We start from the raw sequence: 25,778 nt of genomic DNA, 5'->3' as shown, positions 1-25,778 counted from the left end.
ACCAACATACACATTTTGGAAGGATGCAAACATAGCAACAATCTTGAAAAAGTAAAGGATTCACATTTCCCAATTTAAAAACACTTCAAAGCTATAGTAATCAAAACATATGGCACTAAGGACAGGTTTATAGATTACAGAATTGAAAATCCAGAAAGAAATCTACATATCTATAGTTAATTGATTTTTAAAATATTTTTGTTTTAGGTGTAGGGAGACACAAGACCTTTATTTTATTTTTATGTAGTGCTGAGGATCGAACCCAGGACCTGAAGCATGCTCAGCAAGTGCTCTACCACTGAGCCAAAACCAAAACCCTAATTAATTGATTTTTGACTATACCCAATGAATAGCGCCAGACTGTTCAATGGGAAAAAGAATGTCTCTTTTAGAAGATGTGTCATACAAAGAAAGGAGTAAAAAATGCAATTTGTAAATTAAAACTAAATACTAAAAATTATTCAAATAATTCAGTAGAGGGCAGGAAATGGGAAAAAGGAACAAAAAGTAGATGCAACAAAAGGAAAACAATAAAATGGTAAGCCTTTACCTGAATATATCAACAATTACAATAAATCATCTAAAACTACCAACTAAAAGGTAGAGATTGGGCTGGGGTTGTGGCTCAGTGGTAGAGCACTCACCTAGCATGCATGAGGACCTGGGGTCTATCCTCAGCACCACATAAAAATAAAGGTTATAAAGATATTATCAATGCTGTCTACAAGAAACCCACTTTAATTGTAATCATATAGGTAGATTAAAAATAAAAGAATAGAAAAAGATATACCAATTCAGCTCAAAGAAAGGTGAATTGGTCATATTATCAAAGTAATCCCTAACTAAGGAAAACAACCAGGGATAAAAAAGGATATGACATGTTATAGGATGAATTCATCAAAAGATATGATAGTTTTTATTTCACACAGGAGCTCTGCTGTTAGGTGCATCCACATTTAATCTTGCACATGCATGATCACAGCAGCTCTATTCCTAATTGCCCCAAACTGGAAACAACCTAAATGTCCTTCAGTAGGTATATGCATACATGGAAAACTACTCAACAGTAAAAAGGCACAAGCTATTGATATGCAAAGTCATTAATGAATCTTAAAGGTATTATGCTGAGTAAAAATGCCAGTCTCAAAATATGCAGCACAATTCCATTTATAAGACATTCTCGCAAAGGCAAAGCCACAGTGATAAAAAGTAGATCAGGGATTGCCAAAGGATTGGAGGAGAGGGAGGACCTGACTTCAAAGTGGAAGTAACATAAGGGAGTATAGGGGGGTAATCAAAGTGTTCTATATCCTCACTGTGGTGGTCACAAGTACCTAAACGTGTATGCCAAAAAAAAGTCAATTTTACTTCATTTTAATCGAAAACATAAAATTTTTAAAACCCCTCATCAAAAAGCAGATTGAAAACAAATGACCAATGTTTTCAACTCAAGATGTTAGAAAAAGAACATTGATAAAAGGAACAAAAAATCAGAAATAAGGAAAATAGTAAATAAATACCAAACATTAGAAAGAATCAATAAAACAAAAAACTAGTTTTCAAAGAGTATTATTAGTCAAGTAGAACTGGGGATATAGCTCAGTTGGTAGAGTGCTTGCCTTGCAAGCAAAAGGCCCTGGGTTCAATCCCCAGCACTATAAAAAAATAGAATATTAGTTATATAGTTAAATATCATGACCAAGTATAGCTAATCACAAGAAAATATAGATTCAAAATTAATATTCACTATATTAATAAATTAACAGAAAAATGTCTTTATATCAAAACATGCCAAAAAATTATTGGGTGAAACCTAATACTACCCAATCTTAAACAAAATCTTTCAAACAAGAATGAGAGACTTCCCTAAACTTTATGAGTATAGTCTGTCAGAGACCTACCTACTGAGTGGAAAAACATAAGCAATCCCCTTTGAAGTCAGAAATACCATGAGGATATCCACTATCATCATGATGACTCAACACTAAACTAGGAAAAGCCAGAAGAGTGAATATTGGAAAGAAAGGGGATGCTAGGGGCTGAACTGTGTCCCTCCAAAATTCATATGCTGAAGCCATAAACCCCAGTACCTCAGAATGTGATTGTATTTGGAGATAACTTAAAGAGGTATAAAAGTCAAAATGAGGTTGTTTAGGATAGCCCCTAATCCAATCTGACTGGAATCTTACAAGAGCGTAGGATACACAGATATCACAGACCTGTGTACACAGAAGGATAACTGCATGACAAGACAAAAAGAAGGGGACCATCTATAAGACAAGGAGAAACACCTCTGGACAAACCAACCATGCTGGCCCCTTGATCTTGAACTTTCAGCCTCTAGAACTGTGAGGGAAAAAAATGTTGTTTAAGCTACAGAGTTTGTGGGAATTTTTGGAAAAACTACCAAACTAATACAGGATGCATAGGTCGCCTACCTACCTCAAGAAGTCAAATCAATTAATTGATAACCAAATACAACTAATGAATTTGATAAGGCAGTAGAATACAGGATCAATATGAAAATCATCTCTTTTCCTCCATGCTAGCAAAAGTCAATTAGGAAAAAACACACATGGGAAAGATGTTATTTTTAGTAGGAACCAAAATAAAATACTTAGGAATAAACTGAATAAACAAAAAAGAGATATAAAGAACACTTAAATAAATGAAGAGATAGACTGCATTTGATGACAGGAAGGGAAGAGGGTCTATTTGTTCACTGCTCACCCAAAAGGAAATAGAGGAATGATGTCAATGCTGTTGAGAAGTTGCACTGGTTCAAAAGCAATTTTCCCTGGCATGTTGTTTTTATCCAGTCAGTGGTATTTTTTCCCTCACTACTACAGGGGAGTACTTAGCCATATATAAAGACATACAACAAACAAAAGCCAAAAATCCTGCAATAGTGCCTCCCATCAGAGCAAGAGCAAGTGGTAGCTGTTTTATCCCAAATTAGGTTCTGGTGGGACAGGAGGCTAGCTGAGAGAGCATATGAAGAATTTGCAAAAAGATCACCCCTGTGTTGAGAGAGAGGAGAGAGGAGAGGAGAGAGGAGAGAGGAGAGAGGAGAGAGGAGAGAGAGAGAGAGAGAGAGAGAGAGAGAGAGAGAGAGAGAGAGAGAGAGAGAGAGAGAGAGAGAGAGAAAAGAAGAAGAAGAAGAAGAATTAGGAGGAGGAGGAGGAGGAAGGGGAGTGAGGGAGGGAGAGAGACAGAAAGGGCAAGGGGTATAGGTCAGTGGTAGAGACTGCCTAGCATGCATGAAGCCCTGGGGTTCAATTCCCAGCACAAAAAGAAAGAAAAAAGATATGGCCCTGTGAATCCAATTTTAATTTGATGAAGTTGATACCTACTTTGAGCAAGTGTGTTCAGGAATTCACATTTGGGCCAGCTACTTGGGAAGCTGAGGCAGGAGGATTGCAAGTTTGAGACCAGCACTGAGACCTTATCTCAAAATTTAAAAAAACAAATGGACGAATGTGGCTGGGAATGCAGCACAGTGGTAAAGTTCCAAGGGTTCAATCTCAAGTACCTTTTTCAAAAATCCACATCTGGAAGGGAAAAGTCAGAGTCCAGGGTTTAAGGCCACAGAGGAATCTGCTGGCTATGATGCTGGGTGTAAATGCCAATGGGCTCTAACTGGGCAAGGATTATTATTAGGAATGCCATTATCTAGGTCAGTGTTTTGGCTTTAAAGTCACATAACATTTTGAGGGATTTACCCTTCTTTTCCTTTTTCCTTTTTTGGGGGGCAGGGTACTGGGGATTGAACCCAGGAGTGCTTTACCATTGGGCTACATCCCCAGCCCTTTCTATTTTTCATTTGGACACTGGGCCTAAGTTGCTTAGGGCCCTGCTAAATTGCTGAGGCTGGCCTTGAATGTGCAATCCTCCTGTCTTAGCCTTCCATGTTGTTGGGATTACAGACATGTGCCACCACACCTGGCCCCTAGCTTCTTTTTCTTATAATCCCTATGATTTTTCTTTATAAATTTTTAGGACATGAGGTTTTTTCAAGAATATGTTGGGGCTGGGGAGATAGCTCAGTCGGTAGAGTGCTTGCCTTGCAAGCACAAAGCCCTGGGTTTGATCCCCAGCACCCCCCCCCAAAAAAAAAAAAAAAAAAAGAATATGTACATGCCATGCTAACCTAATTTAAAAAAAAATCCTAATATGATCCTTCATGGAATTTGACGAGCTGATTCTAAAAATTCATTGGTAATAGAAAAAGCTCAATAACAGCCAAAAAATTCTGGAAACATAAAAACAACTAAGGAGGTCTCTCTTTAACTGCTTTTGTGGTGTTGCTGGGCCAAGTATGGAGGGAAAGAGAGAAAAAGAAGCTGAGTGAGCTATTTGTTCTCGTGAGGACTGGTTAAACCAGGTCCAGAAATCTTGGTTGTACACTGATGCAATTGGCTGCTGAAGGTAGGGCAGGCCAGGGGAAGTTGGCATGTCCCTAAGACCAATTACACTTTAGCCTATAGATAATGGGTTTGCTGAGCATCTGTACTCTAAGGTCCAAAGCAAACTTGCAGAGGTGATTTGCTTCACCAGAAATCAGACCTACAGTAACTAAACTACATGTTATGGCCACTGGAATAGACAGACTGATTTTATGGAACAGAATAATAATAATAATATCTAACACACTGTGCTTAGCATGTGTTGGGCAATGCTTTAAATTATTGTATTTTTTTTTTTTTTTTTTTTTTGCGGTGCTGGGGATTGAACTCAGGGCCTTAGTGCTTGTGAGGCGAGCACTCTACCAACTGAGCTATCTCCCCAGCCCTGTATTTTATATAATCCTCACAACAACCTACAAAGTAGGTACTACAAAGTACTCTTACCACAAAAGGCCCAGAGAAGTTAAGATTGCTTGCCTAAAGTCACACAGCTATTAAGGCACAGAACTGGAACTAGAATAGAAAATTAAACATACACATATATGGGAATTCAGTTTATGACAAAGGCGAAACTAAATCATGGGGATAATGATGAGCTAGTTAATGGTGCTAGGGGGTAAATGAATATCCATGTGAAACAAAATTAAGTTAAAGTCTTACTTCCCCAATGCACAAAACTTAACTTTAGATAAAGAGCTAAAAGTTTAACTCCTATACAAGTTTTAAGTAAAAATATAAAAAGGGCTTCTTAATGAAAACACAAATACAAAAACTATAAAAATAGCACTGTGTGTTAGAATTAGAATCTTCTACATGCTAAAAATATTCTACACAAAATTAAGATATAACAGAATGAAATATTTTTCTATACTTTAAAAGGGCCAAGAAAGAGCATTCTGGAGGAAGAACCAGCCTGTGCAATGGTTGTGACACAGTGGTTGGTTGACAGTTTAATAAATCACAGGAAGTATAATGTGGATGGAGTAGGAAATGGGGAGAGATGAGAGAAAGAGGAAGATAGAAAGGAGGGTAGCAGCAGATGGTGCAGAACTCTGAGGGCCACAGAAGTTAGGTTTTCATTATAAAGTGGTATGGGAAACAAGAGGTTTTAAGAAGAGTGATAGGTTAGCCCTAGTGCAGTAAGAAGGTCACTTGACTATGATATGGAGAACAAAAGTGAGGCAATGAGATAGACAGGAGTCTGGAACTGCTTCAGGAGTTCAGAAGACTGATGGTCCCAGAATCAGATTCACCCTGCTCCTTACTTCTACCTTTCTTCTCTCCACTGAAGCTTAATTATATGGAGGTCTGCATAAACATGAGAAAAAAAATACATGATGCTCCTCTCTAATAAAAAAATAATTCAACATATCCAGAACATATGTTGGAGTAAAAAATACTCCAACAAATCTAGAATACATAAAGAACTCCTACAAATCAATAAGAAAAAATTCTAATAGAAAAATGAGTGAAAGATTGAACAGATAATTCAAAGAGGAATAAAGAACCAATAAACATGTAAAACAAACTAAAATACCATCTTTGGCCATAGGATTAAAAAGGCTGATAATATCCACTGCTAGGGAAGGTTGTGGAGAAACAGGTTATTTTTCATACACTGCTCATATACTGGCCCTATTGGAGGACAACTTTGCATTATTAACATTTATCTTGTACATAACCTTCAACCCAGCAGGTCTGTCTACCCTGGACAAATATTAACTGGCACATGGGTACAAAGAATTATTAACAAAGATTTTCACTGCAGCATTTGTTAGTAACAGAAAAATACTTAAGAACAACCTAAATATCAACTGGTAATGAGTGGTTGAACGTATGATGTACATTTATGCTATAAAATACTAAACAGTAAGAAGAAATTTATGTGTTGGTGAAGTAGATTTCTATGTACTAATGGGGAAAACAACCAAACAAATTGCAGAACCACACACAGTAAATAAACATACCTCTATTATATATGTCTACATGAGTGTGAACACGACAAAAGGAAAGGGGTACATCAAACTGGTCTTAGAGGGAGAAGAGTGTTAGTCATAAGGAATTTTTGCTTTCTCTACTTTGTTTTAATCTTGATCAACTAACACTAACCATATTATATAGTTTTCTAAAAATAATATTAAAACAAAACCTACATTATAGTTATCTGCATTATATAAACAAGCACATTGTTGTACTCAACAAATCTTAGCTTCAAAATACTCATTTTTAGGGCTGGGGAGATAGCTCAGCTGGTAGAGTGCTTACCTCGCAAGCACAAGGCCCTGAGTTCGATCCCCCCCACAAAAAAAATTCTCATTTTTAAATATAAAAAGGCCACTAAAAAGCCCTAGTTATACATCCATAGCCACAAGGAATTGGTCTCAAGAACCACCTCCCCATGGGCTGGGGTTGTGACTCAGTGGTAGAGTGTTTGCCTGGCATGTATGAGGTCATGGGTTTGATCCTTAACACCACAAATAAATAAATAAATAAATAAACAAACAAATAAATAAATAAATGTATGTCTATTGACAACTAAAAAAATATTTAACAAAAAAAGAACCACCCTCCTCCAACCAAAATTCCAGGATACCCAGTCCATTTTATAAAATGGCACAGCATTTGTATTTCTATGTACATTCTCCTGTATATTTTAAATCCTCTCTAGATTACCTGCAATATCTAATACAATATAAATGCTAAATAAATAGTTGTTATACTATCTGTACATGTTCAGTACAGATGTAATTTCTTTTTCCAAAGATTTTTGATACATGGCTAGTTGAATCTACAGATGTAGGACTCACAGATATGGAAAACTGACTGTATATACCTTTGCAAGTGATAAACTGGCCAACACAAAACATAAAACAATACAGGTGGTAGAAGAAAAATAAGAGGGAAACAAAGTTACCACAGTGAAAATTGGACAGTACTAAAAATAGACAATGGCTAATTATAAGAACTATCATTTTTTGAGAACTTCCCATGAGCAAGACACTGGTGATTCAGGTGCTCTGTGTAAGCATAATCTCTAATTCTTACATCAACCTGTGAGATATTCTCCCATTTTACAGAACAAGAAAACATGACTCAGAGAAACTAAGTATCAGGCTTAATGTCAGGTGTTTGCTAAACAGGCTAGTCTTTCTTGGGGCTAGAATTGGGACTGGTGCTGGCTTGGACCCATGTGCTTAGCTGCCCTTACTATACTCTGCGTCCTTGAAGCATGCTCCCAAACTGTCCTGTTCATCCAGACTGGCATTCTCCTCCTCCTCTTCGCTTTCGGTTCTCCAATAAGCAGGACGCTTGATGGTTCGCTTTCCTGGGGTGCGTTGAGAAGCAGGACTGCTAGACACTGTGCCCAGACCACTGCTGGAACTCCCACTGCTTCTGTCCTGCCCTCCCGTCCACCAGGCCTGCAGGCTAGAGGTAGCCGGTGAAGAAGATGAGGACTGCAGGTTGGCCATGCACAGCATGCCCTGGATGGCCTCCTGAGTGCTGGGGGAGGCTGGAGCTTCACTGCAAGGGAAAGAGGAGAAATGCTAAGGAAATTTCTCTGGCTGTCAGAAGAAACCAGTCATCAGAATAGTCATGGGAAAAGGGACATCAACTGTGGGGATCAGGATGGGATGAAGGAGAGACTCATCCAAGGTGAAAAACTAGGAATCAAGGTAATGGGTCAAGAAAGTAACAAAGACTGTTTTCCTGAAAAGCCAGTCATCATAGCCTCAACTCTCTCCACAGACAACATGCAAGATGGCAAAAAAAGGGGGCACTCCACCTTCCCTGTTCACCAATGCTGCATTCTTTCCTTTTTTTTTAAACAGTTCTCCTTCTGACTCTTCTGGCCTCTGTTCCAACTTCCAAGAAGCACAGAATTGATGCCCCCTTGAAGTCTATTCACCTTATCAGTGTCAGATCTGAAGTTCCTTGGGACAGGTTTCATGTCTACTTTATACTTTCAGCCTAAATGCCCTGGATAATTGTTTGTCCATTTAAATGGACAATAAATATATGCAAGATTAGTTGCCTAGCTCCTTGGCTGGAAGAGGGGTGATGCTGTCTCATTTCCTGGAAATGGGAGATCAAAGACAGTACTCACGTGAGGGCAGCATAGTCAGGTCCCCCCACCTGCCTGCTGGCCTTAAGTAGATCAAGAATTCCACCAGCTCCACTCCCATTCCCAAGCTTGCCTTCAACCCCTTCCACCATGTCTTCATCCGTTGTATAGTCTTCCTGTTGTGGGGAAAGAACACATCAACTCAGCTGCCCAGGGCTGGTCTGCTGAGACCCCAATACAAGGTGGACAGTTTGATTCCTAATATATCCTAAGTGCCAAGGGTAGACAAAGTACTAAGCAAAATATTTATTCTTTCATCTTAATCTCTATAACATTTTTGTGAAGCAGTATAATTCTATTTTACAAATAAGGAAAACAGGGCCCAGTGAAGCAAAATGATTTGTGTAAGTTCCATCAGATACTTTTCTGCTGTATCACATTGCAATTTATTCTCTTTTGTATTACAGTTTTTTAAATTTTTCAACTAAATTGTAATATTCCTTTATATGCTGAGCAGCATACAATCTTTTACTTAATAAATATTTCAAGAATTGAATGGATAGGATATCTTTGCCCCTTTTTCAATTAAAATGATCATCTGTCTTCTATCTCCATGACCAAAATGAACACAAGACCAGATACTGGACAGGTACCTACCTCAATGTCAAACTCAACTTCTCCTGGTTCACGAACTCTGTTGGGGTCAGAGCATGGCTTTGCACGGGGCAACTTCCGGGGAAATTCTAAAAAGCAATGGAATATACTTATTATGAAACTAAGATTAGTATCCAAGACAAACAATCAGAGGAAAGAAAAGACTATAATCTTTCTTGGAAGCAATAAGCACAGACAACTAATTTAGATATGTGGGAAATTAAATGAAAAATAAACCTCTAAAGGAAAGAAAATGATGGAGATCTACATAGCCTGGTAAATCAGAATGCCAACAAGCTCAGGCCTAAGGTTTTAAGTCTATCAAGAGAGCTAAAAACAAATGTAAAATGGGTAGGGCATTTTACACACTTAAAAGAACAGATACACACTTGATCTTATTATCAGGGTAGCCTTCTCCTTTCCCAATCTCTCGTCAATCTGCAATTCATCATCTGAATCCAAGTCAAATTCATCCTCCATCACCTGTTCAGCCACCAGCCTTGCCTTGTCTGCCTTCTTGGCAATTTTGGCTCTCCGAGATTTGGCTAAACTCTTCACCCTCTTAGTACTGGAGAGAAAGGGAAAGAGAACATAAAAAGAGTCATGTAACAGGAGAGGGATGGAGGTGTGGCTCAATGGTAGAAGGTATTCTTGGCATGTGCAATCCCCAAATTAAGGTAGTAATTCTCTCCAAATTGATCTATACATTCAATGCAATCCCTATCAAAATTCAACCAGCTTTTTTTGTAAATGACAAAATGATAGTAAAATATACATGGACATGTGAAGGATTTAAAGTAGCCAACACTATTTTGAAAAGAACAAAGGTCAGAGAACTTATACTACCCAATCTCAATATTTACTTATAGCCTAAAAAGTTACAGCAATCAAGGCAGTGTGATGCTGGCATAAGGACAGACTATTAAATAGATTAGTGGAAAAGAATAGAAAGTCCAGAAAAAAACTTAAATTTATGGTCAATTGATTTTTGACAAAGGTACTAAAGCAATTCAGTGTGGGGGGATTCTTGTGACAAAGAGTGCTATGTCAACTGTATATTTACATGCAAAGAAATGAATGATGACCCTTACCTCACATGATACAGAAAGGTTAACTCAAAATGTATCACATATCTAAATATAAAAGCTAAAACTATAAAACTTATAGAAAGAAACACAGGAACATACTTTGTGACCTGGGATTAGGTAAAACTAAAAAATTTTGTGCTTCAAATGAAACCATTAAGAAAATGAAAAATAGGCTGGGCATGGTGGCACATGCCTCTAGCCCTAACTATTTGGGAGGCTGAGGGCAGGAGAATCTTTTGAGGCCTGGAATTTGAGACCAGACTGGGCAACATAACAAGACCCTGTCTTAAGAACAAACAAACAAACAAAAAGTCACAAACAGGAAAGAAATATTAGCAAGTCATTTATCAGGTAAAGGAACTATACACAGAATATTTAAAGAACTCTTAGAATTCGGTAGTAAGACAAGTCAATTTACAAGCAAGCAAAAATTGGGCATGATGTTGTAGCCTGCAATCCCAGCAGCTCAGGTGACTGAGGCAGGAGGACCGCAAGTTTAAAGCCAGCTTCAGCAATTTAGGGAGACCCTGTTTCTAAAGAAAATATTTTAAAAAGAGCTCAGGATGTGGTTAAGTACCCCTGGGTTCAATCACCAGTACCAAAAAGAAAAAGAAAGAAAAAAAAGGCAAGCAAAAGATCCAAATAGACATTTCTCCAAAGTTAATTTGTACAAATGGACATAATCACACAAAAAGACACTTGACGTCAGGAGTAATTAGGAAAATGCAAATCAAAACCATCCTGACACTAGTGACAACATGGGTAAACCTGGAAGACATTCTCCTAAGTGAAGCAAACCAAACACAAAGAATCTGCATGATCTCACTTAAAAGTGAAATCTAAAATGTCAAATTCATAGAAGCAATGGGTAAAATAGTAGTTACTAGTGGTAAAGTGTGTTAGAAGACATATTGGTCAAAGGATACAAAGTTTCAGTTACACAGGATGAATGAGATCTAGAGACTTAATATACAGCAAAGTGACTATTATCAATCCTACTATACTATGTATTTGAAATTTCCTAAAAGAATAGATCTAAGTATTCTTTTTTTTTTTGGCGGTGCTAGGGATTGAACCCAGGGCCTTATGCTTGCAATAGATCTAAGTATTCTTCATACAAATACACATGCAAACACACAGATGGTAACTATGTGAGGTGATTGATATGTTAATTAGTTTGACTAGTAATCATTTCAGAATGTAGATGTATATCAAAAACATCACATTGTAAACCTTAAATATATACAATTTTGGAGGCTGTGTATGTATAACAGTGGTAGAGCGCATAGCTAGCTATCACAAACTAGGCCCTAGGTCTGATACCCAGGATGACAGGAAAAAATATATAAGCACACACACAATTTATATTTTTTAAAAACACACAATGAGGGCTGGGGAGATAGCTCAGGTGGTAGTGTGTCTGCCTTGCAAGTACAAGGCCCTGGGTTCAATCCCCAGCACACACACACACACACACACACAAAAACAAAAAACAAAACAAACAAAAAAAAAAACCCACAATGAGGTAGCCCTTTATACCCACCAAAATAGCTATCCTCAAAAAGGCAAACAATATCAAGTGCTGGCCAGTATGTAGAGAAACTTAAGATTTCTGGTGGAAATTTAAATGGTACAAATACTTTAGAATAATGTTGGATAGTTTTTTAAAAAGCTAACCATGGAGTTATCATATGACCTAATATTTTAATCCTAAGCAAGAATCAAAAGTATATGTCCAAACAAAAACTTTAACATGAATACTTAGAACATCATTATTCAGAAGAGCTCCAAAGTAGAAGCAATCCAAAGGCTTTTAACTAGTGACTGGATAAACAAAAGTGGTATATCTATACAAAAGAATACTATTCAATGATAAAAAGGAACCAACTAATGAAACATGCTAAATTGTGGATGAATATGAAATACATCATGCCCTGAAAGAAGCCAGATGCAAAAGATCATGTTGATTTCATTATGTGAAATGTCCACAAAAACAAATCTATAGACAGAAAGGAAGATCAGCAGTTGCTGGAGACTCGTATGAGAATGAGTGCATATGGCCATAAGGAATCTTTTTGGTATGATAGAAATAATCTAAAACTGGATTCAGGGTCTTGGGGTTTAGCTCAGTGGTAGAGTGCATGCCTAGCATGTGTGAATTCCTGGGTGCAGTCCCCAGCACCAAACAAACAAAAACTGGATTGTGGTGATGGTTGTATGATTCTATAAATTTACTAAAATTCATTTAATTGTACACTTGGAACAGGTTAGTTTTATGGCATATAAATTATACCTCAAAAGATCCCACTCATACAAAGAACCTAAAAACTTTACTTCTTAAAAGTTGAAAATGGAGTAATGGTTCCAGAGGCTAGGGAGAAAAGGAGAAAGGGGGAAATCAAGTAGTCAATCAATGGGTACACAGTTATTGGTAGGTAGGAGGAATAAGTGCTGGTATTCTACGGCATAACAGGATGACTATAATTTATAATAACATGTTTCAAGATAGTTAAAGGAGAGAAATATGTATGCAAAATAAAGAATCACCCGGATTGGGGAAGTCGCTCAGTGGAAACCTCCCCCAACCCAGGTTCAAGACCTTGTATCAAAAAAGTTTTTTCTTAAAAGTACATAATTGGTTGGGGTTATAGTTCAGTGGTAGGGTGCTTGCCTAGCATGTGTGAGGCACTGGGTTCAATTCTCAGCACCACATAAAAATAAATAAATAAAATAAAGGTCCATCAACAACTAAAAAATATTTTTTAAAACATAATTAATTACTCTGAGTTCATCATTACCTAATGTATTATGAATCAAAGCACCACAGCATACCTCATAAATATGTACAAATAATATGTATCTATCAAAAATACATATCTAAGAAGGAAATGGAAAAAATTCAAAAGTGGCTTAAGCAATCCTGTTACATATAGTAAACAACAAACAGTTTTTTTAAAGGAATAACTCTCTGGTAAATCAGCGTATTCATACATTCATCTCACAGTCATTTTGTTGAAGTATCTTTCAAAGAACTATTATTAAATTGATCCATTTTCTACTTCATATGCTTGTTGGAGGATTAAATGAGTTAATGCAGAGCCTGACACATGACAAGTGGCCAATGGTGGCTAATAGTATAATTAAGTTGTCTGGGTCTCGGTTTTCATTTGAGTAAAATGGGCATAATGATACTTACTTTGATGGCTGCTTTAAGAACTAAATAAAATAGCATATGTAAATAGCTAAAACAGTTTGACACAATCAATCAATGTTATCTGCCCTGATCTTTTAATTTCTAATTTTGAAAATCTGAAACATTTACAAAAATAAAAATGTACAATGAACTCCCATCTATCACCTAAATTTCAGCAAATGTGAACACACAGAGAATCTTGTTTCATCTACACCTCACTCCTTGCAAAATGCTGAATTTGAAAAAAAGCCCAAACATATTATCATATGATCTGTAAACATTTCTACACCTTGACTCTCTCTATTTACTTAACCACAGCTTCTGAAAACTGCAGCAGGTAAGAGAAAGACTGGTAGGAGAGGGGTAATATCTCCCAATATCCTCAATGGCCATTATAAACTGGAGTCTTAGGGCTCTCAATTTTTTCCTCTCCAGGAAACCTACCAGGAATTCTGAACAAAGGCAATGCTCAATGTGTTCTCCAATCTTACTCTTCAGAAACTCACTTCTCAAACTCCAAGAACAGTTGTGCTTTCAGAATCTGCCCTACCCTTTCTCCATTCTCTTATTTTCCAGTCACACAGAACTACTACACACTACACTCTCCCTTGAGATTTAAAGCCAACCCTTTTCTACAAACAGGCTATTAAAGTATTGTTATTGTTTGTTTCTACATCATTATTCATACTCTTTACTTGACTCTTTTTTTTTTTTTTTTTTTTTTTGGCGGTGCTGGGGATTTGAACCCAGGGCCTTGTGCTTGCAAGGCAAGCACTCTACCAACTGAGCTATATCCCCAGCACCTTTACTTGACTCTTGACTCTGCTGTCTAGTGTTCTAAGTATCCAGGTGATAGCACTTACTGCCCTCCCCTGCCTTTGCTTCCCTACATATTTCAGGGTTTACTGATGAACTACTGGCATACCCATAACATCATCATTACCTTTGATCTCCATTTTTATCAGCAGATTTAGAAGAACTACCATTTATGAAGCATCTACTATGTGCCAGTCACTGTGACAAGAACTTTACATATATTATATCATTTAATCCTCCCAATAATCCTAAAGCAAGCTTCATATGTAGAAAGATAATATGAAAACATTGAGATACAGAAAGATGAATTGAATTGCCAAGGTGTCACAGTAAATACAGTGTCAGAGTTGGGATTCAAACTCAGGACTACAAAATCATGTGTGCACACATGATTTAAAAAAAAACATGGAACTACTCTTATACATTATTTTGTAGCCCAATTTTTTCACTTAAGAATATATCTTGAAATGGGGAATGATGGTGCATGCCTGTATTCCCAACTACTTGGGAGGCTAACACAAGAGAATCCCTTGAGCATGAAAGTTCAGAAATAGCCCAAACAACAGAGCAAGACCCCATCTTAAAAATATAGATATACAACTAGATAGATAGATATCTATGTCTGTCTATCAAGTTTATCTGTTTATCTATCTATCTATCTATCTATCTATCTATCTATTTATCTTGGCCATCTTTCTGTGTCAATGGATATTAAAATGTCCCATTCTTTCAAACAACTATATGGTATTTCATTCTAGAAGACATATCTTAAGTTATATATCTAACCTTTACTGATAAATATTTGACTGCTTCTAATTACTACTATAAGTAGTGCTGCAGTTGAGCACTGAACATTTCTCTTTACACACTTGTGTAGCTTTCTATAAATAAAATTCCAAAAATCAAAAATCAAATCACAATTCGAAAGGCCTATAAAAAACTAATGCTTTTGATCAGTACAATACTTTTATCAACCAGTGGTTCCATCCCACTGACTAATAATAATTCTAGATTTATATACACATTTTCTTAGGACTGCCAATTAGATTCCACAACTCTGCTCCTACCCACCATGATTCTGTGATGTAAGCAATGATACATGATAATATCTGGGTATTGCCCTAAGTACAGTCCTCCCCCTCCCATGTCCAATCCCTGGGTCCCAATTCCACTCCTTGTATTAGTGGCATATTGCCACCAACAATCCCCAAAACTGTTTTTCTTTTTCCCATCTCACCTGCCATTAGCCATCAATAGGGTCAGCGGGCTCTCATTCCCATCAAGGTCCATGTCTGGTGAGTCATCATCTGAGTCATTCAAGCAGGTACCAGTGATGTTGAACTGCAGGAGGAGGAGGCTCAGTTGTCACCAGTCTGAGACTCCCAGTTGAATCAAGATGGACAGTTCCCTCTGGTTTCACTGGTTGAGTTCACTGTCAAACCCCCTGAACCAAGGCCTTCTATTGTATCACCCTACCACCACCCGATAATCACAGGAGTAGGAGGTTGAGAATGGATGGTTCAGGGAAAATCTACCAATCTTGTAAAACATGTTCCCTAAAAAAAAGGAGAGGGCCATCTTCATATGCCCATGGAAGGCACCATAATCTTGATGTAAGGTGGAGCCCTAGGGGAGGGCTTTTCTCAAGGACCTGTTAAAAACTCCAATCTGACACACAATGCTCTAAAATCTCATTTCCATCCCAGCATTTCAAGATTCAGCTCAGACGTCGTATTTTTTAGAACAGAGCTCCTGATCATCTCTTCTACTCAGAAACAGACTCAACCCACCTCTGTCTCTCAGGGTCCCACAAATACCCTTCATTGTGGCATCCACAACACTTCATTGCATTCATTTATTTTAATGCCTATCTTTCTCACTAATCTATTAGCCTCTTGAGACTTACATTCACAGCACCTATCACAGTGCCCAGCATAGAAAAGGTCTCAATAAATGCTTGTTAAATAAGTGGAACTGGTAGCCAAACGCTAAGGGTCCTAAGGGAAGTTGGAGCAGGACAGGACTGTCTGTCCTTTTGAAACTCTGCTCTTCCAAGGGACCCAAAAGTGTTGGGCTGAACCTATGGGCCAGCACCCACCTTTGCTTTCTGGGAAGAGCCTGTCTTCAGTGACTGATGATTGTATGGGTCCATGAGATTATAGCTCAACTGGCCAGCAAGCCCCAAGGCTGAACTCTCCTTGCCCTTTCGCTCTGCCTTCTTGAAGAGTTCCTTGGGCTTCAGGACTTTCTTCTTTGGAACACTTTTGGAGGGCAGTGACAGCCTGGACATGGACATTGAAGTGGAATGGGCTGGCCTGGTTAAGGGAATGGAGCCAGCTGGGAAGATCCTCTGCAGCCCAAAGATATTGCTCGTCTTCCCAACGTTCTGTTGGAAGATGTCCTACAAGAGTGTTAGTACATGAGGGGGTTAGAGCTTACTCAAGGGTTCTCTATGCTAAGAGCAGAGGTCTGTTCCCGGCACTCGCAGTACTGCCATGGAAGTGGCTTACAAATGCTCCACATATGCACACCCTAGTTTCTGCACAAGTCATCAAGAATTTATTGGGTGGCATTTCTTTGCCCAGCCATTGACAAGTAAGAAGACGAGCAAAAGAACGGTCCAGCACTATTGTCAAAATTGGAGAGAAGACTCCAGGAGTAGCTGACATACAACAGAAAATAATCAAGTATTAAACTGTATGATTCAAATTTTAAGGACTATAGGATTTGAGAGGAGGAGAGAGGTTTTAATACTAATTTTGCTACTAGCTAGCTATGTGACCTCAGGAAGGTTATCTGACTACCCTGAAGTTCTGTTTGTTCAGCTCTAAAATTAAGGGACTAGACTGGACATGAGGTTTTCAAAGATTCCCGTGGTTCTTTAGAGCTTCTTGGGAGAAGCCCTAGGGACTGAAAGTAGGTGGAAAGCAGATGAGAAGAACAAATAGAGCCCTAAGCCTCCTACCTTCATCCTAATCAAGGCAGCTGTACTTTGACTCATTGTATACACTAGATTTCCACATAAGGTTTCATTTGAAAAGAGGATTCTGCTGCTTTAAAACATTTGAAAGCCAAAGGACCAGATATGCTCTAAGTTCTCTTCAATCAACCCAAGTACACTGTGTGCCCAAGATTGACTTGAGTAGGAAGAGCCAGAGAAAAGGTAGGCCTTTAATTAAATCCTGAAGGATTTTAACACTTGGAGTGGAGGAAAATGAGGTAGGAGGTGGACACTGTAAAGTGTTGTGTAGGCAGTGAAACACTGCAAGCAGTGAGGCTAAAGTCCAACTTCTATTAGCTCACTTGACCACCCTTCTAGCATGTATGTATGCCCTGGGGTGCTAAAATGGAACTTTACTGCTCCTGAGCTAAAAAGACAATTTAAATATCCTCAAGTCCAATTCTCCTCTGGTGCATCTACTACTTCACCAGCCCACACTGGGTTCTCTCTGCTACAAAGTTTATTAATAACAATAGCTCACATTTATTGAGTACTTACTCTGCCAGGCACTGTGCGAAGGAGCTCTACATATATTAGCTATTAATCATACTAAAGTTCTGAAAGGTTGGTTCCCACTTTAAAGATGAAGAAACTAGGCTCTGAAAGGCTTTCAAGTGACAGAGCAGGAACCAGAAACCCAGGTTTCTCTGAGTCTCTTACCACTATACCTTACTGCCTCGTGGTATATGCCACCTGTTGAAACATGGCTTTGTAATCATCTTCAACCTGAGAGAACTGTCATTTTGTAGAGTGCAGAGACTGAGTCAAAATATTAATGACAACAACAACTATAACTACCACCACCACCACCCACCACCAGAATCTGAACACCTACTATGTGCCAAGCACTATACCAAATGCTCAAACCACATTACCTTATTTATTCCTATTAACAATACTTGAGTAGGTATAATTATCCTAATTTTAGGAAACTGAGGCTTAGAGAGGTTAATTTTGTTCAGGAGCCTCTACTAAACTAGGAGTTCTCTTTTGGACAGGCACTGTATTTTATATATATATACATACGTATACACTAAGAGCCTTGCCCAATGTGTTACATGCATTTGAAGCACAAAATAATTACCTTAATGACTGACTGACCCCTTGGTGGGGTCTTTCCAACCCTTTTGCTTAGGGTCTATGCCAACTACAAAGTCCTGACCTGCCACTTGAGTCTTGAGCCCTTCCCAAATGCCTTCCCTTCCCCCATGTTTCTTACTTCAACAAGGCGGATCTCCCTAGCCAGATCTTTAATGAGCTGTACGGTCCGCACTGTATCCGGGATCTCATCTTCATGGTCTGGCAGAGCCTGTCAAACAAGAGGCATGAGAAATAGACCCCACACAAATAGCTCATTTGTTGTAATTTTCGACAAACAAGCCAAAGCAATTCAATTGAGAAAGGGTACTCCTTTTTTCCAAAAATTGGTACTGGACCAATTAGATATCCATATATTACAAAAACATCAATTCACTTCTTACACTCCCCCTTCCCGCCCCACACACAAAGGATCACAGACCTAAATGCAAAAACTAAACTATACACCCTCTAGAAGAGAGGAGAATACCTTTGTGACCTTTGGGGCAAAGATTTCTTAAGACACAACTACATGAACCAGAAAAGAAAATTATGATCAATTGGATCTATAGAAAATAAAACCCTGGGGATGATGATGTCACTTATTGTTAGAGCACTTACCTAGCAAACACAAGAACCTGGGTTGGGTTCAATCCCTAACATCCCCCCTCGAAAAAAAAAATTGCAACTGAAAAAGTTATAGGATCTGGGGATATAGCTCAGGTGGTAGAGTGCCTCCCTAGCATGTAGAAGGCACCCTAGCCCCACCAAAAAAAAAAAAAAAAAAGGCTGGGCTGGGGATATAGCTCAGTTGGTACACTGCTTGCCTCATATGCACAAGGCCCTGGCTTCAATTCCCAGCACCACGCAAAAAAAATATAAAACATGAATCTGATAAAGGACAGTATCAGGAGACATGAGGGATTCAGTTGTGGGCTTGGACCATAATCCTTACAAAGCCAAGGACCTTAATCTTAAAGAGATCAATAGGAACGAGCCATCTTCTCCATTGTGAGGACAGAACTCACTGTTGACTGAGCACCTACAGGCCCACAGCTAGCTCAGTACATACCCAGGGAGATACCTGATAGTTGTTTATTTTAGTATTGGGAATTGAACCCAGGGATGATCTAATGCTGAACTATTTCCCCAGCCCTTTTTTTATTTTTTGAGACAGGGTCTCATTAAGTTGCCCAGGATGACCTCAAAATTGCAATCCTCTTTCTTCAGTCTCATGAGTACTTGGGATTAGAGAAGAGTGCCAATGGACACCATCTTTTTAATGTTTACAAAATTTTCCTTTGTGATATCTTCCACCACTTTTCACTTCATTTCTGTATCCAGAGGGCTGACTCTGACAAACTTCTTAGCATTTCCTTCTTGTTTCCTCTTGGTTTGATTCTTCCCCCACCCCACACTCTCTAAAATATACTTGGAATTTATTTTGGTGGTTGGGAACCCATATGACCCAGCTGGATACTCTTTAATGGCTCCCTCTCTCCCAGATCAGGGACTCAGGAAGATGCCTCCTATGAAAGTCATCTGAACTTCACAAAAGACTTCTTCCTTGAGAGTGGGTTCCTTAGAACTGCATCCTATTACCCTCTGGCCATGCTGCTTGGGATCACTACTTGGTTCCCAGGTCTGTCCTGGCTCAGGGCATGAGTGCTTAGGATTCACCCACCCACTTCCCTTTTCGTATTCCTAGGACAGAGTCACTCTGAAGTTTACTTCATGGTAGGGATCAGAGATGAAGTTAAAGGTAGCCACACCTGAGGAGTACAGAGAAGCAGAATCAGTTTAAGGCCCATGTGTAGGTAAATTCAGGGAGAAAGAGAAGGCCCAAAACACAAAGTCTAAAAATGTCATTGAGGAAGTTTGGCAATAGAAAATGGAGAGAATATGCAGGTTAAGCTCACAATGGCTTAGTGACACTAAGGTCACTGTAGGCAGGGGAAGAAATTTGTAGACTATTTGAAGCCTAAATATGTATTACTATTTCTTCTAATTTTTGTATTTCTTAGAGTTGGTTATTTGTTTAAAAATTTTGAAAATATAATCCATTCTATTTTTATGTTTTCAAAATATACATAAAAAGAGCCTGGTGTTAGGGGCTGGAGTTATGGTTCAGTGGTATAGCGCTTGCCTGGCATGTATGAGGCCCTGGGTTTGATACTCAACATGTAAATAAATGAAATAAAAGATGCACTGACAACTAAAAAAAATTTTTTAAAAAAAGAGCCTGGTGTGGTGGTAATATGTCTGTAATCCCAACTACTTGAGAGGTTGAGACAGGAGGACTGCAAATTCAAGGTCAGTCTCGGCAACATAGTGAGACTCTGTCTCAAAATAAATAAAAAGGGGTAGGGATATAGTTCAGTAATACGGTACCCTTGGGTTCAACTCAAAGTACCATAAATAAATAAAGTAATCCAAGGAATCCTAGCCCACAATCCTACTCTATATCCAGGATCCCACAAGCCTCTTGTCTCTTCTGTCTCACCAAAGTATGTATCTATACAAAGCCAGTCCCTACAGAGGGCAGAACGTCTGAGGAGGTAAAGAAATAGAAATATTTACTTCTTTCCTTGTCCAGGCTCTAAAAGCCAAGTTCAGGGCTTTGCCACCATGGACCAGGTAGGAGGCAGGGTGTCTCCTGTTTTCTCGCAAACCTAAAGGGATAAAGAAGAATGTAATATCAACAAAGTCACGCAGGGAAGTGAAGAATTGTTACCTTTGTCGAGCAACCAGGAAAATGCACAGGGTTCTGAGCACAACTCAAGATCTCCTTATTCTAACAGTATTCACTTGCTGAGAGCCCATTTACATGCTAAGCACTTAACATCTATTATCTTATTTAATCCTTAGACCCACCCTGCTAGCCATGAATAATTATCTTCTTTTAATAGTTCAGGAAACTGAAACTTAAAGAAGGACACACATGTATGATAAACACTAGAGTCAAGATTTAAACTCGGGCTGGGGAGATAGCTCATCTGGTAGAGTGCTTGCCTCGCAAGCACAAGGCCCTGAGTTTGATCCCTGGTACCGCAAAAAAAAAAAAAAAAAAAAAAAAAAAAAAGACTTAAACCATGTCTATTTGTATCTGGGGACTGTGATCCTACCATTACATTACTCTGCCTCTTAGGTCTCAAAATGAGAAATGTTCTCAGGAGAACGATTACTACCTACACAAGTTTGAAGGGTCATTAATGTAGAAGAGTCTATCTAGGTGGTAGAATAAGGGATTAAGATACTGAGTATGAAACTGTACTCATTGGGCTCTTAGGTCCTTTGTAACTCAGAAATACTGATTCCTTCTGGCCAGGTCACCTTAAAAAAATCAATCTCAGGCCTGAACAAGGAACTCATTCCATTTCAGAACAGACTAAGAAAGAAGAAACCAGTTAAGTTGGCGTCCATCTGGGCTGATACCCAGGAATCAACATGATGATGCCAGGATGGTCAGTACTCATCTTTATTGCCATGGGAAGCACATCCAGGAAACTCTTAGACTAATCCAAACTGTGCTTCTGACCTTAACAAACAGGAAATAGGAGTAATTTCACTGTGATCCAATTTTCTCAGCTACACTTGGTAAACAAAAAGATTTAAATCCATGCTCTGCCATACATTATGCTGAATAAAAAAACATATCTCAAAAGATCATATACCATATGGTTCCATTTATATAGTATTCTTGAAATGATAAATTATAGAGATGGAAAATAGATCAGTGATTTCCAAAAATCATGGATAGTGCAGGGGAAGAAAGTGGGTAAAAGTCTAAAGGGATATCATTAGGGATATTTTTGAAATAGCAATTTATTACTTTTTACATTTTTCTATTTGTATACATGTAAGGTATACAACATGATGTTTTGATACACATAATATCATCTATGGGGTGATGGAATACCACTGTTTCTGAGTTGATAGTTATTCATATTTCTTTCTCTCTCTCTCTCTCTCTCTCTCTCTCTCTCTCTCTCTCTCTCTCTCTCTCTCTCTCTCTCAGGAGCAGGGAAAAGGGAAGAGGTGGCAAAGGGCTCCATACCTCGAAATATATCCAAGATGTGCTTTCCCACATACCAACAGATGGTCTCAAAGTTGGGGAACTTGAAAAGGTCTGCTGTGCTTAGCCTCTTCTCAATCTCATAGGCTCTAGAAGAAGGAGACATAACAACAATAACAAGGATCCTTTTATGGAGCACATGCTATGTACCAGGTATTAGCTTAGATGCAATGTATCTATCTCTGATCCTTACAATGAACCCATAAAATCATGAATTACACAGAAGACTTTAGCCTCAGAGGTTATATGACTTGCCCAAAGTCACATAACTACTAAGTGAGGAAAAGATATTAATTCTCAAGCTGAACATCATCAGAAACCAGAATCCAATCTTTCTGATTGTCTTGCCTCTTATTATGCTGTGCTCCTCACTGTACGGAAGAGCTCAAGAATTCTGGTGGAAATGAATGATCAATTTCAGTACTTACTTGAGCTGCATTTCAATGTTAAGGCTGTGTAAAAAATTCCCGCCAAAGGCAAGGCAGTCCACAGGGGTCAGAACAGCATGGATCCAACCTGCAGAATTAACAAGGCAAAATCATAGCTGGCAGAAGGCCTTTCTTCCTCCAGAAATCTCTACTGCTTGTCCAGCTTAATCTCAACTCCTTAAGAACAGTTAACCTAACAGTGACACAGAACATTCTTAGTTCTTTTACCATTTCAACACCCAACTTGGCATTGTCTGCCATCATTATAATCCTGAACTGAATCAACCTATGGGGCTAATAAACAGTTTCCACTTCCCTCCTCTCCACTACAAAAATCTTTCTGTTGTCTTATCACCCTCTCTCATCTCTCAGAATATCACATCCTTACCATAATGGTTTCTTTTAACTCTAACCAGAGCAAAAAAAAAAAAAAAAATAGCTTTTGTACTATACAGACCTGGGTTCAAATTCATCAATTTCCTGGCTAAACATCTACTTCATAGGTTGGTTGTGAAGCATGCACCCATTTAGAACACAATTTCCTCCTGGCCCTTCTCTTCCTGAAACATTGAGATTTTTCTTAAATCTTTCCTATATTCATCCCTCCTTCTCCATCTATTCTTCCATCATACTAATGCCTTGGTTCAGATCTTTCATTATCTCTTATCTTGGCTATTGCAACAGCCTCCAAACTGGCTCCTCTACATCCACTATTCTTTAGGTGTGATCCAAGTAACTCTTGGGTTCCCTGAGACTCTTTCAGAGAATATGAGAGACCAAAACACTTTGCTCAAACTACCAAAATGCAAATACCAGTAGACTGGGATAAGCTACGAATGTATAATGTTAATAACTACAGCAACCACTAAAAATAACTATAGCAAGTAAAATTTAAGAAGTCCAGAACATTCAAAATAATCATGAAAAGAAACAGTTGAAGAATTGAAAATTCCCAATTTCAAAACTTATTACAAGTATATAATTGAAACAGTGTTACTGTCACAAGGATACAAATCAATGTAACAGAATTCAAGGTCGGAAATAAATCCATACATCTATAGTCAACTGATTTTTGACAGAGATGTCAAGATACTTCATTGGGAGAAAGAATACTCTTTTCAAATGGTCTGGGACAATGGTATCTACATGCAAAATATTGAAACTGGACCTTTTCCTCACACCATATAGAAAAATTAACTCAAATGGATAAAATATCTAAACGTAAGAACAAAAGAAGTACAAAACACACAGAAGAAAACACAGACATAAATCAGTGGTAGAACACTTGCCTAGCATGTGTGATGCACTGGGTTTGATTCTCAACACCACATATAAATAAATAAATGTCTGTTGACAACTAAAAAAATAAATTAAAAAAAAAGATAAACAGCTATTGTATCATCCTGCAATTCCCTTCCCATGTACATAATCAGGAAAACTAAAACTACAGATTAAGTATCCCTTATGTGAAATGCTTGTGACCAGAAGTTACAGATTTCAGAATTTTTCAGACTCCAGAATATTTACATATATACAACATCTTGGGGATGAGATGCAAGTCTAAACATGAAATTCATTTCATTCATATTTACTTTATATGTATACACTAAAGGAATTTTAATATATTTTTAGGTTACCTGTGTTTTGACTATGACCTGTTACCAGGCCAGATGTGAAATTTTCATGTATTATGTTGGTGCTTCAAAAAGTTTCAGATTTAGGGTTGGGGATGTTGCTCAGTGGTCAAGTGCTTGCCTTCCATACATGAAGCCAGCACCACACACGTGAAAAAATTTCAGATTTTAGGTCATTTTGGATTTCATATTTTCAGAACAGAAATTCTCAAACCTGTTATGCTGTCACAATAACTTATACATGAATGTTCACAGCAACATTATTCATAAATCAAAAAAATGGGGGTGCTGGGAATATAGCTCAGCCGTAGAGCACTTGCTTAGCACGTATGGGGCTCTGATTTCGATCCTCAGCACCACAACTGATGAATGGACAAATAAAATGTGGGAACACCACACTGTAGAATATTATTTATTCAAAAGAACAAAGAACTTATAAATGCTATAACATGGATGAACTCTGAAAACATGATGAGTGAAAGAGGCCAGAGACAAAAGACAACATATTACATGATTCCATTTATATGAAATAGTCAAAGGAGAAAATTCATATGCAAAGGAACAACAAAAGTAGTTGCCAAAGGCTGGGAGGAGGGAGGAATATTAAGTGACAGCTGCCAGACAAGGTGGCACACTCGGGAGAATGAGGCAGGAGGATCCAAGTTCAAAGCCAGCCTCAGTAATTTAGTGAGGCCCTGTCTCAAAATAAAAACAAATAAGAAAAACAAGCTGGGGATGTGGCTCAGTGATTAAGCACCCCTGACTCACTCAATTCCTGATTAAAAAAAAAAAAAGAAAGAGTGAGTGCTAATGGGAACAGGGTTTCCTGCTGAGGTGGTGAACATTTTCTAGTAGGAGATAACAAGTAATGGTTGCACAACCTTGCAAATATACTAAAAACAACTGAATTGTACCCTTTAAAGTAGTAAATTCTATGGTATATAAATTATATCTCAAACTTTTTTCAAAAGCGAATTTAAATGAAAATGAAAATACAACCAAATTTGTGTGACACAGCTAAATCAGTAGTGAAAGGTAAATTTATAACACTAAATGCTTACATCAGAAAAGAAGGAAAGTATTCAATAATCTAAGCTCTCATCTCAAGTCTAGAAAAAGGAGAGGAAAGTAAATCCAAAGCAAGCAGAAGAAAGGAAAAATAAAGATAAAAGCAGAAATCAATAAAATTGAAAACATAAAGATAACAGAGAAAAATCAATGAAACAAATGGTGGTCCTTACAAAAGATCAATGAAATAGACCAACTCTAGTGAGACTGATAACAAATAAAAGAGAAGGCACAAATAGTATCAGGAAGGAAACAGAGGATATCACTAGAGAGCT

The 25,778-nt window shown here is 38.1% G+C and overlaps 1 protein-coding gene across 6 annotated transcripts in view; it reads right to left on the bottom strand.

The window, feature by feature from the left end:
• PHF8 (PHD finger protein 8) overlaps positions 1–25,778 on the bottom strand; it is a 76,226-nt gene that overhangs the window by 22,381 nt on the left and 28,067 nt on the right. For 4 of the 6 annotated variants that reach the window (XM_079123770.1, XM_079123774.1, XM_079123773.1 and 1 more), the window contains exons 9-18: positions 22,802–22,889; positions 22,356–22,462; positions 20,879–20,970; positions 18,441–18,530; positions 16,319–16,621; positions 15,458–15,561; positions 9,513–9,691; positions 9,127–9,212; positions 8,512–8,645; positions 7,615–7,928 (exon numbers count right to left, since the gene is read on the bottom strand). In XM_079123770.1, the coding sequence (XP_078979896.1) occupies positions 7,615–7,928; positions 8,512–8,645; positions 9,127–9,212; positions 9,513–9,691; positions 15,458–15,561; positions 16,319–16,621; positions 18,441–18,530; positions 20,879–20,970; positions 22,356–22,462; positions 22,802–22,889 (1,497 nt within the window). The remainder of the gene's footprint in view (positions 1–7,614; positions 7,929–8,511; positions 8,646–9,126; positions 9,213–9,512; positions 9,692–15,457; positions 15,562–16,318; positions 16,622–18,440; positions 18,531–20,878; positions 20,971–22,355; positions 22,463–22,801; positions 22,890–25,778) is intronic. The other 2 variants (XM_079123771.1, XM_079123775.1) reach the window with 2 other exon arrangements.

Source organism: Sciurus vulgaris (genome assembly GCF_902686455.1).
Source record: "Sciurus vulgaris genome assembly, chromosome: X".
NCBI classification, from domain to species: Eukaryota; Metazoa; Chordata; class Mammalia; order Rodentia; family Sciuridae; genus Sciurus; species Sciurus vulgaris.
The sequence above is the reverse complement of the archived record's forward strand: the minus strand, read 5'-3'. Positions and strand labels throughout refer to the sequence as shown.